We start from the raw sequence: 21,867 nt of genomic DNA, 5'->3' as shown, positions 1-21,867 counted from the left end.
AGCACAGAGAGTGTAAAATAAACATGTGGACTCGGGGATACCAGTTTTATCGGCTAATCATGTCGTGTTGCCTTACGTTGTGATATGCAGCGCTGGAGGTATGGTATTATCTGTCAAAAAATGGAAGCACTGGCTTGAATTTCAGACCTGGGTGGAGTGACCAGCAATTGAGACCGTCTACGTGAAAGCTAGAAGTGCTTTTGGAGGGGTAGCCATGCCCATTCATGAAGTGCGGACCTATTTGATGCTTGTTTACTTGGTGCCCCCTTTTTTTTTTTTTTTTTTTTTTTTTTTTGCCTAGTCAGTGTATCGGAAACGTGCGAGTCTATTGTTGGCCACCCCAAGTCAGCCCGTGCTTTTGATTTACACCCTTCTTTCAGAATTGCAAGAGCAGATGGTAGCTAGCTGCCTGCCTGCTTTTAACTCGTGAACTGCTGGACTTTTATCGTATGTATGAGTGCCTTTCGTATGTATGTACAGGGTGGTCCAGATCTAATTATGCAGATCCAGATCGTCTGGATGACTTCAATTTATGCGGAGACTATTCCAGTTCAGCAAAAAATGATTCTTCGTGTCGTCCATTCGCACACTTCTTGATGGTCCGGGATTTTTTTGGGTGATTATCTCATTAATAAACTTAATGAGTTATAGCATAATGAAAATTGCATAATTTAGATCTGGACCACCCTATATGTATCGGTGCCGTGTGTGTGTGTGTATCATAGATACATACATAGATATAGTGCCTTTCATATCTATGTATCTGAGTGCCCAGTGACTTTTCAACATATATTTCTGCGCAGAGGGCATCTTTAGTCAAAAAAAAAAAAAAAAATATAAAAAAATTTAAGCTCTTAATATCATTCAGAAAAGAGCAGCAACATTTAACCTTAAAGTGCTGCTAGATTACAAGTATATCTTCTCATTTATAAATGATAGGGATTTTTATAAATGTAAGTGGCAGCATGTTGGTTGACCCCCACCCAGGCATTATTATTTATTTTTGCACTTTAGTTTATTACATGCGTATCAAAGGGAGTCATTTTTCATCTCTGTGGTGGTTCCATCTTTCTGCTGTAGGCTGTGAGGCTTAATCTTATCCGCATCTTGTATTGGTAATTGTAAAGAGACATTTTGAAATTAAAATTGAAATATAATTGTGCTGAAAATGACACCAGTTAAGCCAGAGGGGAAGGGAAAGGGAAGCCCCTCCAGCACTTATTGGCTGAGGAAGTGTAATAAATGACAAGAGGTGCAATCTGTAAGGTGTGCTTTTAGCCCAGTAGTCAGTGAGGCTTAGTGGCTAACGACTGGATTATAGACTGTAAGGCTCCATGTTCAATCTTCAGACGCTGCTTTACCTCCTGTGCCTTTCTTTCTATTTATTATAGGGAAAAAAAATATTGTAAATATAAAGGGCAGGGTTGCTCAGTGGTTAACACTGCTTCTGTTTGGGTCCACTATCAGATCAGGTTCAGATCCTGCAGCTGGTCGGCGTTTCTATGAAATTTGCACATTTTCACCATATCTGCATTTAGTTTTCCTCCCACATCCAAAGACAAGTGCGCGCGCGGCTATGTGTGTATAAGTGTGTGCGTGCGGCTATGTGTGTATCGTATGTATCTAATGTGTGTATCTAATGTGTGTGTGTGTGTATGTGTGTGTATCTAATGTGTATCGTATGTATGTATGTATGTGTATGTATGTGTATTGTATGTATCATGTGTATGTATATGTGTATCTAATGTGTGTATCTAATGTGTGTATCTAATGTGTGCATCATGTGTATGTATGTGTATTGTATGTATCGTATGTATGTGTGTATCTAATGTATGTATGTCTGTATCGTATGTATGTCTGTATCTTATGTGTGTGTGTGTGTGTGTATATATATATATATATATATATATATGTGTGTGTATATATATATATATATATATATATATATATATATATATATAATATATATATATATTAATAATAATATTATATATATATATATATATATATGTGTGCCCGTACATATAATATAAAATGTGTGTACATGTACCCAGCAAAGATCTGGTAGCCCCATCCAGGGTTGTTTTGGACCCTTTGAAACCAGTTCTTCCAGGATTAGGATCGGAGGTACTTGTGTACTAAACGGACGGCTAGTACCCTTTTCTATTCTCGTGACGCAAATCGGATTTTCGTTTTTTTATCATTAGGCACCCATAAGGGACCTATAGGCAACTATGCTCTACCCCCACTAACTTTATGATTAGTATGTGTGCTTGGGGTAGTTCAGTCTAATAATTTAAACTCCAAAAATTTAAGCAACCAGGGCGCCTCCCCTACCCTTTCTAGTGCTGGTCTCCATAGGAAGTGCCGTCCGTTTAGTACGCAAGTAGCGGATCAGGCCCCAATCCTCTTCAGTTATCTTGCACAGATTCCTCATCGACCACGCGGGTCTCACATTGAATGGCGTCTGGCGATTCTGCTCCTACGTGATATCAAATCGCAATCCAAACTCATCTTGTGTGGCTTCTAGCAAGTGGAATGATGGTAGCCATCTCCATTTGGAGGCTCTCGGTGTGTTTTGAGGACTCTTGTACTTCTAACTGAAATTTTGGTTCTGTAATCCTCAAATTTTTTTTAAAGCCTTTTCCTTTAACACTTGGTCCCAACCAGTCGCTTAGACTGATGTTGACCTCTTTGTATACGTCACTTTAGATAAAATGGGCTGCTGAGCACATCAATGCAAATTTATGCGTGCATGCATGTAGAATATAAATATAAAATGGGTATGACACGTTTATTTATATATATATATATATATATATATATATATATATATATATATATATATATATATATATATATATATATATATATATATAAATACCCCAAAATGGTGAATCACTTTATTTTATCTCCATGTGTTTGCATGTTGTTTTTATACTCTGGGTTTCCCTTCCATGACCCTACCCCAAGGCATTCATTTATAAATTTGGAGTTGTATTTATGGAAAAGGTCCATTTGTAACTGACCTTTCTTCATCACCAGATCCTAGACAGTCCAGAGTCAGACATTTTCTTAATCGCTGTATCCTGACCTTGGTTTGCAGGGTGTTCTGGAGCCTAACCCAGCCAGCCAGTATAGGGTGCAAGGCAGGAACAAAACCTGGACAGGGCACTGGTACAGCGCTGGCAAACACACACACACACACATCAGGGCCAATTTAGTGTCGCCAGTCCACCAACCCTGCATGTGGAAGGAGCACCCAGAGGAAACCCATGCAGACATGAAGAGAACATGCAAACTTCTTACTGCAAGACCACTGTGCCACCCTGCCACCTCCGTCCATTTTGATGCTTTGTGGTGTGACATTTTTACATCCAGCTTTGAAAAACTTTTAATAAGTGCTGTGTAGTGTATTCCTGCCCAGTTGTAAAACGGCTAAAATGTTGTCTCCACCTTCTCAGGTCGTTCTTTACTTTATACATTATCTTTTACTCTTGTTACAATATTTTTGATTTGTCTTTACGTTATACAGTAAGGTTTTAATATTTTATTACATTTATATAGCACTTTACATAGAGTGGGGAGCCACTTCAGCCACCACTGTGTTAACATCTACCTGAATGATACAATGGCAGCCATTTTTGTGCCAGTTTTAATGGTGAAAAAGTGAGGGAGACTGGGCATGATTAGGGGGCTACAATGACCAGGTCATGGCGGGTATTTTAGCCTGGACATTGGGATACACTCTACTCTTTTTACTAAAGGATGCCCAGGAATCTTTAATGACCACAGTGAGTCAGGATCTCAATTTTACATCTCGTCCAAAGGCCATATTTTTGCATGGAAAACCCCTTAAATGTAAAAGAGTAAGTATTAGAGGAGTTTGTGCTATGATTTCCTTAAAAAAACATGGCTGGGTTATGTTTCTAGTGTGCCCCTAATTTACATTTCTTTTGTGCTGTTGTAGCATAATTCAGGCCTAATAAGTTGCAGTTATAAAACCCGCTCCTGACATAAGGAGGAAGCCTCTCTTTATGCATACAGCAGAACTAAACGTCTGTTCTAACAAGCGGCTTGCTACCCCACAAATAAAGAAGCTGGGCATTTGTGGCATGGTGGAGGATTATGCTTTGGTTTCCTCCTCCTTGCGAAGTACCGCTTGACAAAATGAATTTGTAGACGGGCTTCAGTTGGCGCTCTGTACACAAAGCCGGGAGGGCGCTGTCTGTTGTGACGGGGTGCGGCTTGGAGTTTCTGTTCCTGTGAAATCTTATTTATTCACATCTGGAGTGAGTTTAGTGCAGTGGCGGGCGGGCAGGAGGGCACTGGGTACTGAGCTCATTTTGAGGGGAGCAACATCCAAGATGGAGAACGAGTTTCTGTGTTTTTTAAAAACCGCTCTTTTGTTGAGAAAGGCCAGTGAAGGCTGCAGCTGACTGCAAAGTGTTTTCATGCGGTTTGAAGGGCTGCTGCCAGCATTTTGGTTTGAATGAATTTAGAGAATGGCATGTTGCCTGTAAACCAGAATATGCTTAGGGTGCAAATGTGACTTGTGTAATTTATGGCTTTGCTACCGAGCAAGCAATATATAAAATATATATATATATGGGTGGTTTGGAATTCTTGGTGTTGGTGCCTTTTTTTTTTTTTTTATTATTTTTTCCTCCTTGGATAGAATTTCCACAGATCTTGCACTGCTTTTCCATTGTCACCCCACTTAATGTTTTTAATGATACTCTGCTTCCTCTTGATACGTCGCACCCTGTGGCACTAAGTCTGCCAAATGTGTTAAAAGCCCCGCAAAGGAACAGGCCTCGAAATTGCAGCCTTTTCTGTACCTTAAGAAATGTCTGTCTGGAAGAACTCTGACTTTTTATCCTAATTCTGTTCAGTAGGCACTTCATTACAGTTCTGTCTGGAAAGAATTCCTGCCTTGGCTCCTGTGCTGCTTTGATTGTAAGAGCAGATTCAGGAGATGGAGAGTGGGATTTTTTTTTTTCTCCTCTCCTACGTTTGGGTTTTCAAAAAGGTGAAGTTTTAACAAACAGAAAAATTAGTGCGGAGGATATGATTATATGGGGCGAGTCAAAAATTAACATTTGAATGGCAGAAACAATTTTATTCACAAAACGTACTTCATGTGTGCAAGGTGATTTACAGGAACGTCTCGACCTGTTCGCCATCCTGTTCAAAACATGGACCATATGTGGCACAGAACTTGTATACGTGTGTGTGTGTGTATTTATGTATGTATATATTGTGTGTGTATATATCTATAGCAGTGCCATTAGTTTTAACATGATTTTGACTCGCTTTGTCTATCAAGTAGTGCCTTTCATATCTGCGTATGTATACATTTATTTATTTAGGGGGGTTAATGGGTAACACCAAGCACATTGTTAATAAGCCAAAATCATGAAATTATTTAAATATGTAAATTTTTAACTTGGTAAAAATCATGAAATGAGAATAAAAATATTTACTCTTACCGATTTTGGAGTATTCCCATTAAACTGAAGTCCATTATGCTCAATAAGTATTTATTTATTTTTTATTTATTTATCTATGTATTTATTGATTTATAAGAGACTAAAGAAATGATTCATTCCTTTTTAACTGACATTCTTATTTTTTTTAATTTTTTTTTAAAATTAGTTTTCACCTGATTTTTCCAGTTATTTAAAGGAGTAAACTGGTATGCAATGGGTAATCGTAACTCAACCATCTTGATATTTTAGTTTTATAATTTCAAAAACTGAATAAGAATCTTAAAACCCTAATAACATCACATTCAAATTTGATAAATTCTGAAAAGTGACACTGTGTGTGTGTCCATCCATCATCCAACCCACTGAATCCGAACACAGGGTCACGGGGGTCTGCTGGAGCCAATCCCAGCCAACACAGGGCACAAGGCAGGAAACAATCCCGGGCAGGGTGCCAACCCACCACAGGTGTGTGTGTGTGCAGCTGGAGATCCACGAAGGGGGAGAAAAGAATCGTATATTATATATATTATTAATTAATGTGTGTGTGTGTATTTTTAAAATAAGCCCATTTTAAAGCATAACATATAAACATTGCATAATATCATTGCACTTTTAGGCTTAGGATTTTATGTATGTGTTTTGTGTGTTAGATATACAGTGGACCCTTGACTTACAACCAGCCCTCGCGAACAAACTGAGTTTGTAACTCAAGTTGGTTGTAAGTCAAGACTATTTTTCCCATAAGAAATAATGGAAATACCCATAAATGTGTTCTGAACCTCCCACAGCAACACTTTAATAAAAAACGGTTGTATAATGTGCATAATTTACCAAAAAAACACCAATAATTTTTCTAATGTACTAACCACAGGTGGCGCAGTGGTAGTGCTGCTGCTTTGCAGTAAGGAGACTGTAGAAGATTGTGGGTTCTCTTCCCGGTTCCTCCCTGTGTGGATAGCATTTTGAGTATTGAGAAAAGCGCTATATAAATGTAATGAATTATTATTATTATTAACCAAAAAGTTATTAAAAAGTGCCTAGCCTACCACAAACAACAATTTCATACTGTACTCACCATTTAAGTTGACATCTTTGGCTTGCAGGAAGGGAGAAGGAGGAGAATGAAATGGAAGATGGTTGTTTGGAAGGAGTTTCCTTATACAAATCTTCTTTGTAAAATTGTCGAGGTGGTGGATTTCGACATGCTGTACATATTAACGAGATCGGTCACACGAACGCCACTCATATTTCCGCACAATTTCCTTCATTTCGATTGTGATCACTTTCTTTACCTTCGTTACCTTCTCTCCCTTCCTTAGTAATTATCAAAATAAATTATATAAATCACTGCACTGACCGAAATTACGTCCACAAACACGCGTATCTGGGCTCCGACTGACGCTTACAAACGCTCTCGGCTGTTTGTTTACAATCGCACAAGTGGATACACGTGACCACATTCGGGTCGTAATGCAAGATGTTGGTCGTAATTCAAAACCAAAATTTTGGTCGTAAACCAAGTTGTTCGCATGTCAGGCCGGTCGTATATCAAGGGCCGACTGTATTATATATATATTACATAGACCTACATTGCTTATCCTTACTTGACATCCATCTGATTTGAAAGCTGTACAAATGTGTGATTTAATTGAGTCTTAAAGAAACGCACACAAATTTATTGTATAACTGAATGGAAACAGTCGGACGTGTGCTAGATTCACTTTTTAATTTAATATTTTTTTTATTCATTGTATTGTAACTTTTTTTCCTTCTGTGTTCGCTGAGGTTGGATCCCATTTTAACAGCGAGGAAGGCAGGAACCAACCCTAGTTGGCCACCACTTTGTCACAAAACACACACACACTCTTACAGCCTACAAACTCAGCACAATACCAGCTGAGAATTCCCAAGTAACCTGGTCTATACAGAGACCAAGTGAGGACATGTTAACACCTTGCACACACAATTATCAGTCTAGAATTTGAACCCGGGTATGTAAAAACACATATAAGGCAACAATAGCAGTTTTATTTAGTTCTTTGCTCATTGTATGCCCAGCACTACGCTTCGTGGGGTTTGACGTGAAGCTTTTCTTTTCGCTGCTTTAGTATTTTGCTGACATGGAAAGCTTGTATGCTGTTTCTTATGCCATTAAAGGGGTTTACCTTGTAGAGGCCTCCAGGTTCGTTCTTGGTTGGCTGTAGAAACGATGCTGTTTTCTTTCTCTCCTTGTTTGGCTGAAGTTCTACCTGTAAAATTGCAGGAAAAATATTACATGACTTAGAGAAGGATTTAAAGATCTTGTTGCATTAGTTAGTTAATTTGTCTAAATCAACTGCCTTTCTGTTTGTGGACATGTCATCGTGTGAGATTTGTCCAGGTTCTCGGGTATCCTTCTACAACCAATATTGTGTCTGCATTCATTTTTATTTACTAGGATTACTCCAAACTTGCCCTGTTCAACTGTGGTTGTGCTTCTGCAATGAACTTTTGCTTCCAATGCCTTGGACCCAATACTGCTGAAATGGCAAAATAGGTGGGAGTATGAAAAGCAAGCGCAAAGAACGAACAGAGCAATTGACTTTGGGGGGTGGAGGGGTGCCAAGCTCCAAACTTTTGAATTTAATACCCTTTTATCATTAAGAGGCCAGACCGCAACATAAAAAAAGAATGCTCTAGAAAATAAAGGGTAGTAAAGCTCATTTTAATGGGTCATAATAAAAAATGGTGTGTGTATTAAATGCTGGAGGTTTTGAACAGGGAGTGGTGATGGGAGGAAAAAAAAAAAAAAATAGGCTTCATCACTGGTAGGCAGATATAAAATGGCAGCCACTTGGTCTTGGCTGCCAGGGAGAGCTTGCCCACATGTCCCCAAAAAAAGAAAACACCGTGGATGTGTGTGTCTCTTAAGATCAAGAGATGGCTTGATAACCAGCAGAACTAGTCCTGTAGCTCTCAAGGAACCTGCAGGAAGAAAACACTTACGGGGTGGATTTTTTTTTTTTTTTTTGTCTTCTCAAGAAGCGCACAAAAGCTTTTTCCAGAAACCTGTTTGGTGATCTCATCAGTGTTTCTGTGACAACAGATATGTGTGTATGAGTTGTGTGCTTTTAAATATAGCCACCAGCGAGTTCCCACAGATACCTGATTGCTGTGTGATAATTTTTTTTTTTTTTTTGCATATACCTGGCTTGACACGTTTTCTATTTTATTTTTATTCATTTTTTTTTTCCTCCCTCCTTGTCTTAATAGGTTTTCCCCTGGACAAGGACTGGTGTTATATCCACAAATTGGGGACAAGATGGACATTGTTTGCCCAAAGCTGGACTCACGACAGAGTGACAAGTATGAATACTATAAACTGTACTTGGTTCCAAAAGACCAAGCGGAGAAGTGCATTATCACCAAAACGGACACCCCTTTACTGAACTGCGTCAAACCAGATCAGGACGTCAAGTTTACCCTCAAGTTTCAGGAGTTTAGTCCAAATCTGTGGGGGCTGGAATTTTCCAGATACAAGGATTACTATATCATTTGTAAGTATTCAAACCTGAAATGAAGTGAACTTTGATGTGACGCATCCTTTTCATTTTATTTGCCTTTACAGTGCGTTGTAAAAAGTAAACCTGATTGTTGCCTCAGGGTTTGGCAGGCTTGATAAACCATTTAAAGCTGCAGCTCTAAAACCTCCCTGTGCTTTCTCACAGTAAAAGCCTGTTGTTTCCTGAAGCAAGAGATGGCCGGCCGGCCTGTCTGTCTGTCTCTCTCTTTCTCTCATTGTGCAAATGGGCCTCCACCATGAGGTGCTGCATATGTCTTTTTTTTCATTTGAAACAAATTTCTAGCCAGATGTGGCAAGATCCAATTTTTATTTTATATATCTCTTCCCATTTGAAACATTTCTATCCAGATATGGCAAAATATATATAAATAAAAAGCAGGTATTCCCATTTGAAACATTTCTATCCAGATGTGGCAAGACCTGCTTTTTATTTTATATATTTGTGAATGTGTATTAGTTCCGATCCCTCTATATAATTTTACACTTTTGTGCGAGTACAGAGAGCTTATATACAAGTGTGCCCACTTCTATGTGTGTACAGTAATCCCTCGCTATATCGCGCTTCGCCTTTCGCGGCTTCACTCCATCGCGGATTTTATATGTAAGCATATTTAAATATATATCGCGGATTTTTTGCTGGTTCACGGATTTCTGCGGACAATGGGTCTTTTAATTTCTGGTACATGCTTCCTCGGTTGGTTTGCCCAGTTGATTTCATACAAGGGACGCTATTGGCAGATGGCTGAGAAGCTACCCAGCTTACTTTTCTCTTTCTCTTGCGCTGACTTTCTCTGATCCTGACGTAGGGGGATTGAGCAGGGGGGCTGTTCACACACCTAGACGATACAGACGCTTGTCTAAAAATGCTGAAAGATTATCTTCACGTTGCTACCTTCTGTGCAGCTGCTTCCTGAAGCGACATGCTGCACGGTGCTTCGCATACTTAAAAGCTCGAAGGGCACGTATTGATTTTTGATTGAAAAACAAACTCTCTCTCTCTCTATCTCTCTCTCTCTCTCTCTGCTCCTGACGGAGGGGGTGTGAGCTGCCGCCTTCAACAGCTTTGTGCCGCGGTGCTTCGCATACTTAAAAGCCAAACAGCACCATTGATTTGTTTGCTTTCCTCTGTCTTTATGACAGTCTCTGCTCCTGATGCGCACTCCTTTGAAGAGGAAGATATGTTTGCATTCTTTTAATTGTGAGACAGAACTGTCATCGCTGTCTTGTCATGGAGCACAGTTTAAACTTTTGAAAAAGAGACAAATGTTTGTTTTGCAGTGTTTGAATAACGTTCCTGTCTCTCTACAACCTCCTGTGTTTCTGCGCAAATCTGTGACCCAAGCATGACAATATAAAAATAACCATATAAACATATGGTTTCTACTTCGCAGATTTTCTTCTTTTGCGGGTGGCTCTGGAACGCAACCCCCGCGATGGAGGAGGGATTACTGTACATCTATCATAATCTCTCAACATCCATTCATCCATCTTCAAACCTGTTTAATCCAAATTCACCAGAGCCAATTCATATGTACCCTTCTATTCTTAAGGAGGTTCGCGAGTACAGATATAAACCCTTGGTACATTATTTTAGGAAGTCCCTGTGCACTGGGGAAATTCTGAAGGACTAGAAAATGTCAAATATTATCCTGCTATACAGAAAAGGTGACCGGGCAGATCTAAGCAACTATAGCTTAGTAAGCTTAATGTGCATCACAAGGAAATTTTAATGGAATGCATTATTAAGGAAATGATGGGGCAACACATGGGGTGAGCAGGAGTTTTACTGAACAGTCAGCACAGGTTCAGACAAGGGAAGGTCATGTTTTACTAACATGTTGGAATTCTATGAGGAAGCAAAAAAAGGATACGACCAGAGTGGAGCAGATGATGATGATGTTATCTGGACTTTCAGAAAATCATTCAATAAGGTGAATGAGATGTTGGGCATCAAACTAAAAGAAGAAGTTGAGGATGGCTGTTAACCGTGGTGTTTAACAAGGGTCACTGGGGCTGCTGCTGTTTTTAATGTAATAAACATTTTGATAGGAATATAGATGACAAACTGGTTAAGTTTGCAGATGATACCAGTCTAGATGGGTAGGTGGATTATAGAGAAACGCACTGCTTCTTTTAAGTTTGATGGCCAGCAAATGTTTTCTGAAAGTTTTAGAAGTACATTTCTGTATTTTTACATTGGCTATCCAGAGTAAACCCAAATAGTAACCTTTGTAGTATCGAAGAGGAAACAATACCTTTAAACTCCATGCTCTAGCTCTCTGCACATCACATGTACACAAACTTGGACATTGTAGTGTTCTGGTAACATTCAGTAATGGTTCACTGATGTAATTTCACAAGTCTGTGGCCCAGACTTGCCTTGCCATGCCTTTTGTAAACTGCATGTTCTCCCTGTGTCCTGGGGGGGCTATCTCTGGGCACCATTTTCATGTGTCTACGTAAATGTTTATGTGATTTTTAAATATAAACATGTTAGATTGTTCAGATGGGTACACCAAGTAAAACAGATGAGAGCAGGCCATTCAGCCCAACAAAGCTCACCAGTCCCTATTCACTTACTACTTCTAAAATTATCAAGTTGATTTTTGTAAGTTTTTTTTTTTTTTTTTTTAAAGTCGCACTGTTCATCACACTACTTGGGGACTTCCTAATGTTTGTGTGAAATTTGTCCCCATGTTCCCAATAAACTAATTTTAAAGTCCGCAGGCTTGATCCACTGCACTAATTCCCTTCATACTTTTTAAACACTTCAGTCAGGTCTCCTCTTCATCTCCTGTAAAGGCTCGGCTCTTTTCATCTTTCCTCATAACTCATCCCCTGTAGCCCTGAATCGGCCCCATCACTCTTCTCTGGACCACCTCTAGTGCTGCTATGTCCTTTTTCAATAATAATTCTTTATATTTATATAGCGCGTTTCTCGCTACTCAAAGCGTGCTCTACACAGGGAGGACCCAGGAAGCGAACCCATAATCTCCTTACTGCAAAGCAGCAGCACTACCACTGTGCCACCTGTGAGTCTGGGGACCAAAACTGCACACAGGACTCCAGATGAGGCCTCACCAGTGTGTTATAGAGCTTAAGCAGAAACCTCCTGTGACTTGTACTCCACACATCAAGGCGCTATATAACCTGACATTCTGTTGGCCTTGTTAATGGCTTCTGAACACTGTCTGACAGTTGATAGCTTAGAGTCCACTACGACTCCTAAACAAAGTCACCGTCTCGATCAACTGGACTAATTCCCTTCATCATGTTAAACACTTCAGTCAGGTCTCCTCTTCATCTCCTGTAAAGGCTCAGCTCTTTTAACCTTCCCTCATAACTCATCCCCTGTAGCCCTTAATCAGCCCAGTCACTCTTCTCTGGACCCCCTCTAGTGCTGTTATGTCCTTTTTGTAGCCTAGAGACCCAAACTGCACACAGGACTCCAGATGAGGCCTCACCAGTGTGTTATAAAGACTTGAGCAGAACCTCCTGTGACTTGTACTCACCACACATCAAGGCGCTATATAAGCTGACATTCTGTTGGCCTTCTTAATGGCTTCTGAACACTGTCTACCAGATGATGATGAGTCCACTAGGACTCTTAAATCCTTCTCAAAGGCATACTCTTGATTTTCAGACCTCCCATTATGTATTCAAACCTCACATTTTTTACTCACTTACTGATGTGACTTAAGATGTCTAGTGAAGGCCAAATCTTTGCAGAAATTCAATGGAGGCCTCAGACTTTCTATATCTGTAAAGACTCCACAATTTTAATGTAAAGACTTGATTTACATTACACTTAAATATTGTACAAGGCAATTTTTAACCTTTGGTATGTAATCCACAAATTGTCCCACCAGTGTTCTACAAGTCGCCTCCAATTATGTTTATGTTAAAATATAACCACATGAAATTAGGCTGTATACAGAAATGCAAATAATTGTAAATTAAACTGGAGTTAAATAGACCATCACAATTATTTTTATAACATTTTCCAGTGTTTTATATGAAGTGGAAGTTCAGACATGTAATTTTGTACACTTTGGTATAGAGGTGTATGGAAAATGTGACACCAAGACTACTTTTAAAGCAAATGCGTATTATATTTAGCTATATATAGCTTTTTTTCTGGATAAATTTTGTGCTTCAATCCTGAACCCACTGGGCTGAGCATCTAATTGCGCAGAAAGGTGAACCTTTTTTATATATTGCTCCGAGTGTTTTAACTGAACACGGCTTTCTTCCGGTGTCCTTGAGTTTTCCTAAACTGTATAAAGTACGGCTCAATCTCCCTGTAGTTGTGTCCTACTAAAAACAATACTTTTTTTAAACTGCTTTGTTTGCCGAAGAAAAGTTTAAGTGTGCAGTCACCCGGACTGGATTGCATTTGCTCGTCTTCCAAGTGTTTTTGAAATCTAGGGGAAAAAAAAAAGAAAGCGATGTGCACATCTCTGGGTGCCTAACGGAGCTTGAAAGTTGTAAGTTGTTAATGGAGTCACGCACCATTGGGATTTAAAGCCTAGATGCCACAAGGGTGCAAGAACACACATTTGGAAATAATAGCTCATTACTCCACTTGAATGACGTTAACTCTGCAATGGGCGGCCACTCTAAAGAAATTTTTAAACGAGCGAGTTGTCCTCTCTGTTTACCTGTCCTCGGGACTTTAGAGGTGAGGCATGGGGATCTCCTACAGCCTCACCCCATTTAGGAAAAAGTCAGGAAGGGGAGATTATCCACCCTGCCATCATTGTGGAAAAACTGAGTTGTAGTGTGACTTGTATATCTAGTGAAGCGGAGCACGGTTTTTAGGTTTGGATATGGTGGTACACTTCATGGCTGACTGTGGACTAAGAATGAGTTTTCATGCAAACTTAATTTGAATGCGCTGTGCACAAGACCACTCTTTATTGTCTAGTGTGTGTTGGTGGCCTTATTTATTTACTTTTGGGAAGAGCAAACTGTAGAGTGAAATTAAATATTGACATATTTGCATTATTTGTAATTTTTTTTTTTTTTTTTTAATTGTGTATAGTGCATTTCCCACTGTCAAGCTTGGAGTACTAAACTTTAACAAATCAAAAATTTAACCCATCAGAACACCACCTTGATGCAGCATGTATTTACAGATAATAATAAATACTTGATTATTTCAACTTATAGTGTGACTGTAAAGAGACTAAACTGAAACTTGAGCCTTCACAGATTTCATGCTAAATACAGGGACCCATTGTTTTAAACAGCCACATGAAAAACCTGACCTGGGCTCGTGCGCATAATATCGGAGTTAGTCATAGGTAACTTTCCATCGTCGGCTCTCTGAATTATCCCATCTGTTTTTTGAGCCAAGTGGCAGCAAATCATTGAATCACTAAAAACTGAACTGCTAGTTCTTTACCTGTGCTTTGCAGGTTTGTTCCCTGCCACAGTACATGAGACAGCTGTCTATTCAGCCTTGGGCTCCAGGCAATGGTATAGAAGGAGACTGCGGTGTGGCTCTGAACAGGCCTATGAATAGTCTTCCTCTTCTAATGTGGAGGTCGACGTGCCTGGTCCACCTTATTTAGACGGCTTGCTCCTACACCTTCTTGCCAGTCGGAACCTTTTTTCCTTCAGATCTTCTTTTTATTCCACCTTGGCCTCCCTCGCTTTCTCTTTCTGTTGTTCATCACATATTCCTTTTCTGTCCTCCTCCACATGTCAATAACACTTTTTTGGATAGCTTTCCCACTTTTGTTGTACCTCTGGTCTCGTTTCGGACCCTATCCTTTCTTTGGAACTCCACACATCCATCTCGGTCATCTCTTTTCTGCCATATCCAACTTTTTTTTTTCCTCCTGTGCTCCCTTTACTGCCCATGCATCATTTTAACCTTTGCCTAAATTCTCTGATCACACAATACTCCTGATACTTCCTTCTAATTATTCCATCCACAGTGCACTCTATGGGTTATCTTTGCATCGAATTCTCCATCTTAGGCTATCGCTCATCCTACATATTTAAACTTCTCCACTCTTTTCAGTGGCTCTCCTTGCAGACTTGACGTCTGAATCCTGATCATGGTTAAACCTCATTCAGTTTTCTTATTTCTTTTAGCCCTCTCTCCCAAAATCCTCCATTCTTCCGCTTTCCTGAAGCTATTACAACATGGTTTTCATATTCCTTCAAATATATGGAAAATTTTTTTTTCCTCCAAAAGACACACCTTGCTTTACACTGAAATAAGTGTCGGTTAAACAGCAGCTGTGAATTATGAAGCCACACTAAGTGCTGGGGTTGTGTGCATCTGGACTAAGGTGGAAAAAGTTATTGACCCTTAACGTTAGGCAGAAAAGTGGACAAAAAAAAACTGAAATTAGGCAATAACTGAGTGAAAACAGCTAACCTCTACGCTTGATTGCCTATGGCAAACTAATTATAAGGACCATTAATACCTTTGCCAGGCGTTTTAGTGTGTCGAGAGTTCTGATCCAAACAGTTTCTTTTTATTGTAAGAAGCCCTTGTATCTCGTGTCTTGAAGTGTGCACTTTGAAAGGTGCTATAATAGTACTGAATAATTAACCAACTGCATTGTGCTTCTGCAAGGAGGAAGGAAAGAGAAAAGGAATCTGAAATGAAACCCTGAATTCAGACTATTGTTCTCCGAGCTGACTGAGCAGGTTTTAGATTTATCATTTAGGGAAGTAATGAAAACAATTATTGCTGAAGGATTGTGGCTTGTAATCACTGTTTAACTTTTTTTATATATTTTTTTTTTTTTTGGATGCCTGTTTAGAATATAGAGCATAAACATTTGACAAACAAGAGGCGGCCATTCAGTTTTGTTTTTTTTTTTCTCCTTTCTCTACCCGATCCCCCCACCCTTAAGGTATTAGCCACGCTGTCCCAACATCTCTTGTAGATGTTAAAGGTTATCATGGTTTCTGTTTGAATTCCATGGCTTAGTAGTTTCTTGCAGATACCTACAAACAACTTTTTGTGTAAAGTGCTTTCTGGCTTCAATCCTAAATGCTGTTTTTTCCTCTTAATTTATACTATCATCGTCAAGTTTGTGATTCATGATTACGGTAACTTGTAAGAATTCTGTTGGAGCTACTTTATTAATGCCTTTGACTATTTTGAAGACCTGGATTAGGTCTTAATGCTGTCTCTCCTCTGTTTAGACTAAACCGGTTTAATTGTCCTGCTACAGTAGGAAATGCCCTTTAAAGTCCTGGGGTGCACCTGGTTGGCTCTCCTCTATTTAGTTGCTGATAATAATTCTTTACATTTATATAGCGCTTCTGATAATAATTACAGATGATACATGGGAAACGAGGGCACCTGAAGGCTAAGCATGTTCGGGCCCAGCCAGTACTTGGATGGGAGACCAACCAGGAAAATGGGTTGCTGAAGTCACCTGGGGGCGCTTACCCTGTGGTCTGAATGTGGATCCCAGTGCCACCAGTGCAGCAATGGGGATATTGTGCTGTAAAAATGGTGTCATCCTTCAGATGAAATGTTTAAAACAAGGGTCTCTCTGTCTGTCTTTCACTCACATCATAAAGAATCCCTGGGCATCCTTTTGTAAAGAATAGGGTGTATCCCAATGTCCAAGCTAAACTGCCCTCCATAGCACCTAGTCATTCTGGCCCCTAATCCTTCCCATCCCTAATAGGCTCACTAGATCTCTCACGACTTCACCACCTAATAGCTAATGTGTGGTGAGCGTACTGAACTGGTGCAAAAATGGCTGCCATCGCATCATCTAGGTGGATGCTGCACATTGGTGGCTTATTATTAATTCTCAAAGCCAATGCATAATTCAAGTGAATATCATGGGAGTGTGAAGCCTATCCCGGCAAAAAATTCCTATAATTAATACACGTTATGCTGTGTTTTAAATACACATGCTGCTTTTTTATATATATATATATAATATATATATATATATATATATATATATATATATATATATATATATATATATATATATTAATATAATATAATACACATACTTATACTAGCCATGTGCGCCCAACTACGTTGCACGTGTTAAAGTTGTCTGTGAAGGGCTCCCTGTTTAAACGCGGCTGCCAGTTGTGAACTGGGCCCTTTGTCGTACAGCATTATGATTTTTTATAAGGGAAACAAAATTAAAAAACAAAACCCTTGGACATTGATTCGATAGGAACGGCCTACTCTGAATCACTGTCCGAATAGTAATTGTGGTGGTAGAGGAGCATTTCTGCTTCTCTCCGTTCACAGTCCGTCTCGTATTCACGACACTGTCGTTTTCCTCTCACGATCTCTTCTCAACCTTTCTCCAATCTCGCAGGTTGCCTTGTGGCAATCCAAAGAGTAAGGAAGAACCAATGTTTCTTTCTTGAACTCCAAATGCCGACTGATGAAAAATCACAGAAGTATGCCCGACTTATATACTCTGACTGCCGACTCCAAGAAGTGGGTGAATATTCGATTTGGACGAAGTGCTGCCAACGACGGTCGATAGAAACACAAAAAACCACAGTCTCGACAACGAAGCAGGTGTCGACGCCAGATCTAAACACACAGAGTGCTGTCGACAGTGTTTGTAAAGAAAAGTAACAACCAAGGTGTTGTGTATTCAGCCAGTACAAACAGCACGTAGTCTCCTTTAGTTCGATCCTCTTTAATCGCCACACTCCAACCTCATCTAACGATCCTCCACCTCACTTCCTCTCCTCCTCCATCACTACTGCCCTCTACTGAACACAGCAGGAACACCACACACGGCAGTGAATTCGCGGACAAACAAAGATCAAGATCCAAATGAAGATTATATATAAAGATTGTGTGTGTGTGTGTGTGTATGTATGTATATATCCATCCATCCATTTTCCTGCTGGAAGCCAACACAGGGCACAAGGCAGGAACCAATCCCGGGCAGGGTGCCAACCCACCGCAGTGTGTGTGTGTGTGTGTGTGTGTGTATATGTATATATATGTATGTGTATATATATATATATATATATATATGTATGTGTATATATATGTATGTGTATATATATGTATGTGTATATATATGTATATATGTATGTATATATGTATATATGTATGTATATATGTATATATGCATACATACATACATACATACATACGTATGTTGAAATAGTTTACTGTCAAATAAATGCAAAGAGTACACGACACGTGTTTCGCCCTCATTCTGGGCTCATCAGGTGTACACACTCCACTGCACTCCCTCTCGGGAATCGAACCTCGGACGTCAGAGGCGATGCCCCTAACGTTGCGCCACGGCGTGTGGTTCGTTTTTTTGACAGCATGTAGATCGGGGTAATTACATTCACGGCATTCGAAGTCTGTGTCACAATCTGATTGTATGGGTGGTTACCTACCTGGTAACACTTGTGGTTGGTCAGCGATCTGCTAACGTCCGCCACGGTGCCCTCAGTTTGTGAACAGCAGATCATAGAATGGTTGAAATAGTTTACTGTCAAATAAATGCAAAGAGTACACGGCTATATATATATATATATATATATATATATAATGATGTGTATATATATATATGTGTGAGTTCTCTGCTTTATGAGGTGTCTTACTTCTATAATTAAACTGTCAGCTCAGTATACAAGGTTTTAAACCTTTTCATTTAGAAGTATTAAAGTTTATTGTCCCTAGGTGTAAATTGTGGGTTTTTATTGAAGCTCTTTCCTTATCTACCCATTTATGCATATACTTACTTAAATAAATACACACACACAATGCAGCCTTCCTGAGTTCCAATGAAATGTGGTACAGGATTTGCACCATGCAGGTATGAAACCGGACCCTAATCAGATTCCTTAAAGAAAAGAAACTGAGGAGGAGTCTGGGAATGCTGAATGATTCCCTTTGTCCCTTCATGGCTCCCGAGGAGGGAAGCAAAAAAAAAAAAAACTCTCAACACCTCCTTGCACTCCCCCAACCCTTTAAAAAGGGTGCTTTCCAACCTAAAATAATTTGACCTTTTAAAGGAAGGGTGAGCTAATGTGCAGTGATGCAGTGAGAACTTTGCCTGTGTTTTCCCTTCTCTTTTGAACTCCCTCACTACTTTTTAATTCTTTAACACCGCACTGAGGACACCGTTGGCCTTGTCTGCTGGACCAAATAAACTGTCAGGTTCCAACAGTGACTGCTTCAAACACCCCCCCCCCCCCCCATAAAAAAAAGGTGCGATGTAAACTTTTTTTTAAACCCCCTTCCAGTCTCCTATTTAGTGAAGTGATGCTATTCTTATCAGAATCCGACTGATTGTGATTAGATGAATAAATTAAGGTTTTTTTTTTTTTTTTTAATCGGGTTAAAACAACAAGCATGCATGCTTAAATCCGTCCTCTGTGACTTAAATAAATTTTCCAGTGCAAGTGGAACTAAACATGAACCCTTTTATGCAGCGGTAAATAGTGAAAGGGGATTACAAGCCTCACAATTCAAAAGAGCTCCAATGCCACATTCTTTAGCACAAAAGAGCCATTTTCCAACCTCCTTGTCTTGTAAACTACAGCAAGCTAGTTCATTTATTTTAGGTTTCAATGGTTTGGGACTTAAAGGTTTTTTTTTGTTTTTTTTTTTTTTTTAGTTATGTAGACCTATGCAAATTCAGACTTGTTGCTTTTAATGGAGGGGCAGTGTTTCACTAATGTAGGATTTGGTTATGAGGGTAGTGCCTGAAAATCTAGACAGTGATGACTAAATAAATATGTGCGCTTGTTTTTCAAGACTTGCCTCCGTCTTGTCCACTTCGATAATAGTATTGCTTTTTTTTTTTTTGTTAACTGGAAGCCAGATACTGCATCCTGGAAGTTTTGGGAGTTTAAAACATTTTTATATTAGGAAAATGGGTTAAGCCTACTTCACATATTGAGCACTTGTAACTTGTCATTTTTGTTGTGCTAATCTTACCCAGTTCAGGATATAGTGGTTGAGGTCTTGTATAATTTTAATTTTTCTCGGATGCCAGCACACAATCTTTTTGGATTATGGAGGATACAGAAGGGTTGTCATGGCAAATCTGCAATAAGGAGGGGGAAAAAAATAAATGAAAAGTTAAGTCTAGTTGCAAAAAAAAGGAAATTTAATTGCACAGTAACTCTGCCCCAAATCTGTAAATGGCAAGTAGTTTCATGCTAGAACTTAAAAAAAATTCTCCTTATGGTATAATACATTACAGTATAATATCTGAGTAGTGTGGCCCGATGCAGGAATGACCAGTCACACAAAGATGAAATTTGGAACACCAAGGTTGTCCTGTGTGGGGTGTTTCTTTAAATGAACTGAATTGTTCAAGAGGAATGATACTCGCCCAATGCTACAGATTTTTAGGGTCTTATCATAGGAGCTCCATCCAGCAGGTTACTCCATTCACAAAATTAGACACAAAAATAACCGGACTGGGCTTGGGGCTTTCCTGGAAAACCGTCTGCAGGTTGGCTGGACGTGAATCCTAGAACTGTATCCTCTCAAACCGCCGACCGGCTCGGGGTATCCTGTGAAGAGCCCAACACGAGTTGCTATGATGATTCCCTCAAATTTCTCTCGAATTTTCTGTTTTTCCGTAAAGCAGTTTTTAACTGACACACACATTCCTGTCCTCGATTATCCTCCCTATTTGCCTGATTTTTAGCTCCCTGTGAGAGAGAGAGAGAGAGAGAGAGACTATATAATATATATATTATTAAATTATATAAATTTTTTTTTTTTTTTTTTTGTAACTTGTAAATCATGTGTGCTGAAGGGAACACATTTTTTCTTCAACAGCCTTGCTGTTTCTGTCTTCACTTCATACATGGAAGACCCTTAACCAAGAAGACATCCAGAACTCAATGGAAGTTACGTATGGAGGGGGGGTAGAGATGGTGACAATATTTAGAATGATGTAATTCATCAATTTTATTTTTTTTTTTTTCACCAATCCGGTTATTTTTGTGTCTCGCCTCGTATATCTGGTTAACTGAAACTGGTAGGGATGGGGCTAAGTGCCCTCACTTGGCAGTTTCTCCGAGAGAAGAGAATGTTAGCAATAGCACACAAACGACTTATTACATATCTCAAGGCCGTGAGGAGATCTTCAGACGTCCATGCAGGGCGATAACATTGCATTGGAAAGATTTCTGTATATAATTTATGTGCCTTTCAAACTGACGTCCTCTCCAAAAGTTCACTCTCGACATTCCTGTTACTCTGTACTGAATGAAGTGGCTGTGTTGAAACAAATAGACGTATTTTACATTTGAATTGTGTTTGTCCTATCATGTAATCTATACTCTGCCTAACATATTATTTAGCCAGTGTGGAAAAGCAGATAAGGTTAGTCCTTAACCCAAAAAAACTGCTGATTTCATGCCTACAGCCAAACCTCCATTAGGTGACCCTGAGTAAATCGCTTTTCCTCACTTGCTCAGGGTCATCCAAAAAATGTTACATTTTAAATGCAACCTGATCTTGCAGGCCTCTGAGTTTGTATCGCTCATAGCCGAGATTACCCAAATAAATGCGTGTACAAATCAAAGGTTGGTTTTTGCACAGCAGTTGTCACTCTAGTTTGATGTCAAAATAATGACATTTCTGCATGGAGTTTACTTGCCCCACTAGTGTCCGCTTGGACAGCCCGAAGGCCCAGTGCTGTATCGATGGCAACTCTAAACTGCATCATGTTATGTGTGTGCCCAGAAATAAACTAGCAGCATCATCATGAAGGTGATCTCTTGATAAGCGCCATTTACGATGATTGTAACACTGTGACCTTGACTGGAATGAGAGAGAAATGTGTATATGTGCAAATG

At 39.5% G+C, this 21,867-nt stretch overlaps 1 protein-coding gene across 1 annotated transcript in view; it reads left to right on the top strand.

Annotated features, from left to right (window-relative positions):
• Positions 1–21,867, top strand: part of efnb2a (ephrin-B2a) — a 51,874-nt gene that overhangs the window by 18,967 nt on the left and 11,040 nt on the right. Inside the window, exon 2 of the mRNA XM_028799217.2 lies at positions 8,745–9,028. Within this exon, the coding sequence (XP_028655050.1) occupies positions 8,745–9,028 (284 nt within the window). The remainder of the gene's footprint in view (positions 1–8,744; positions 9,029–21,867) is intronic.

The sequence above is a fragment of the Erpetoichthys calabaricus genome, chromosome 4 (assembly GCF_900747795.2).
Source record: "Erpetoichthys calabaricus chromosome 4, fErpCal1.3, whole genome shotgun sequence".
Classification (NCBI taxonomy): domain Eukaryota; kingdom Metazoa; phylum Chordata; class Cladistia; order Polypteriformes; family Polypteridae; genus Erpetoichthys; species Erpetoichthys calabaricus.
The sequence above is the reverse complement of the archived record's forward strand: the minus strand, read 5'-3'. Positions and strand labels throughout refer to the sequence as shown.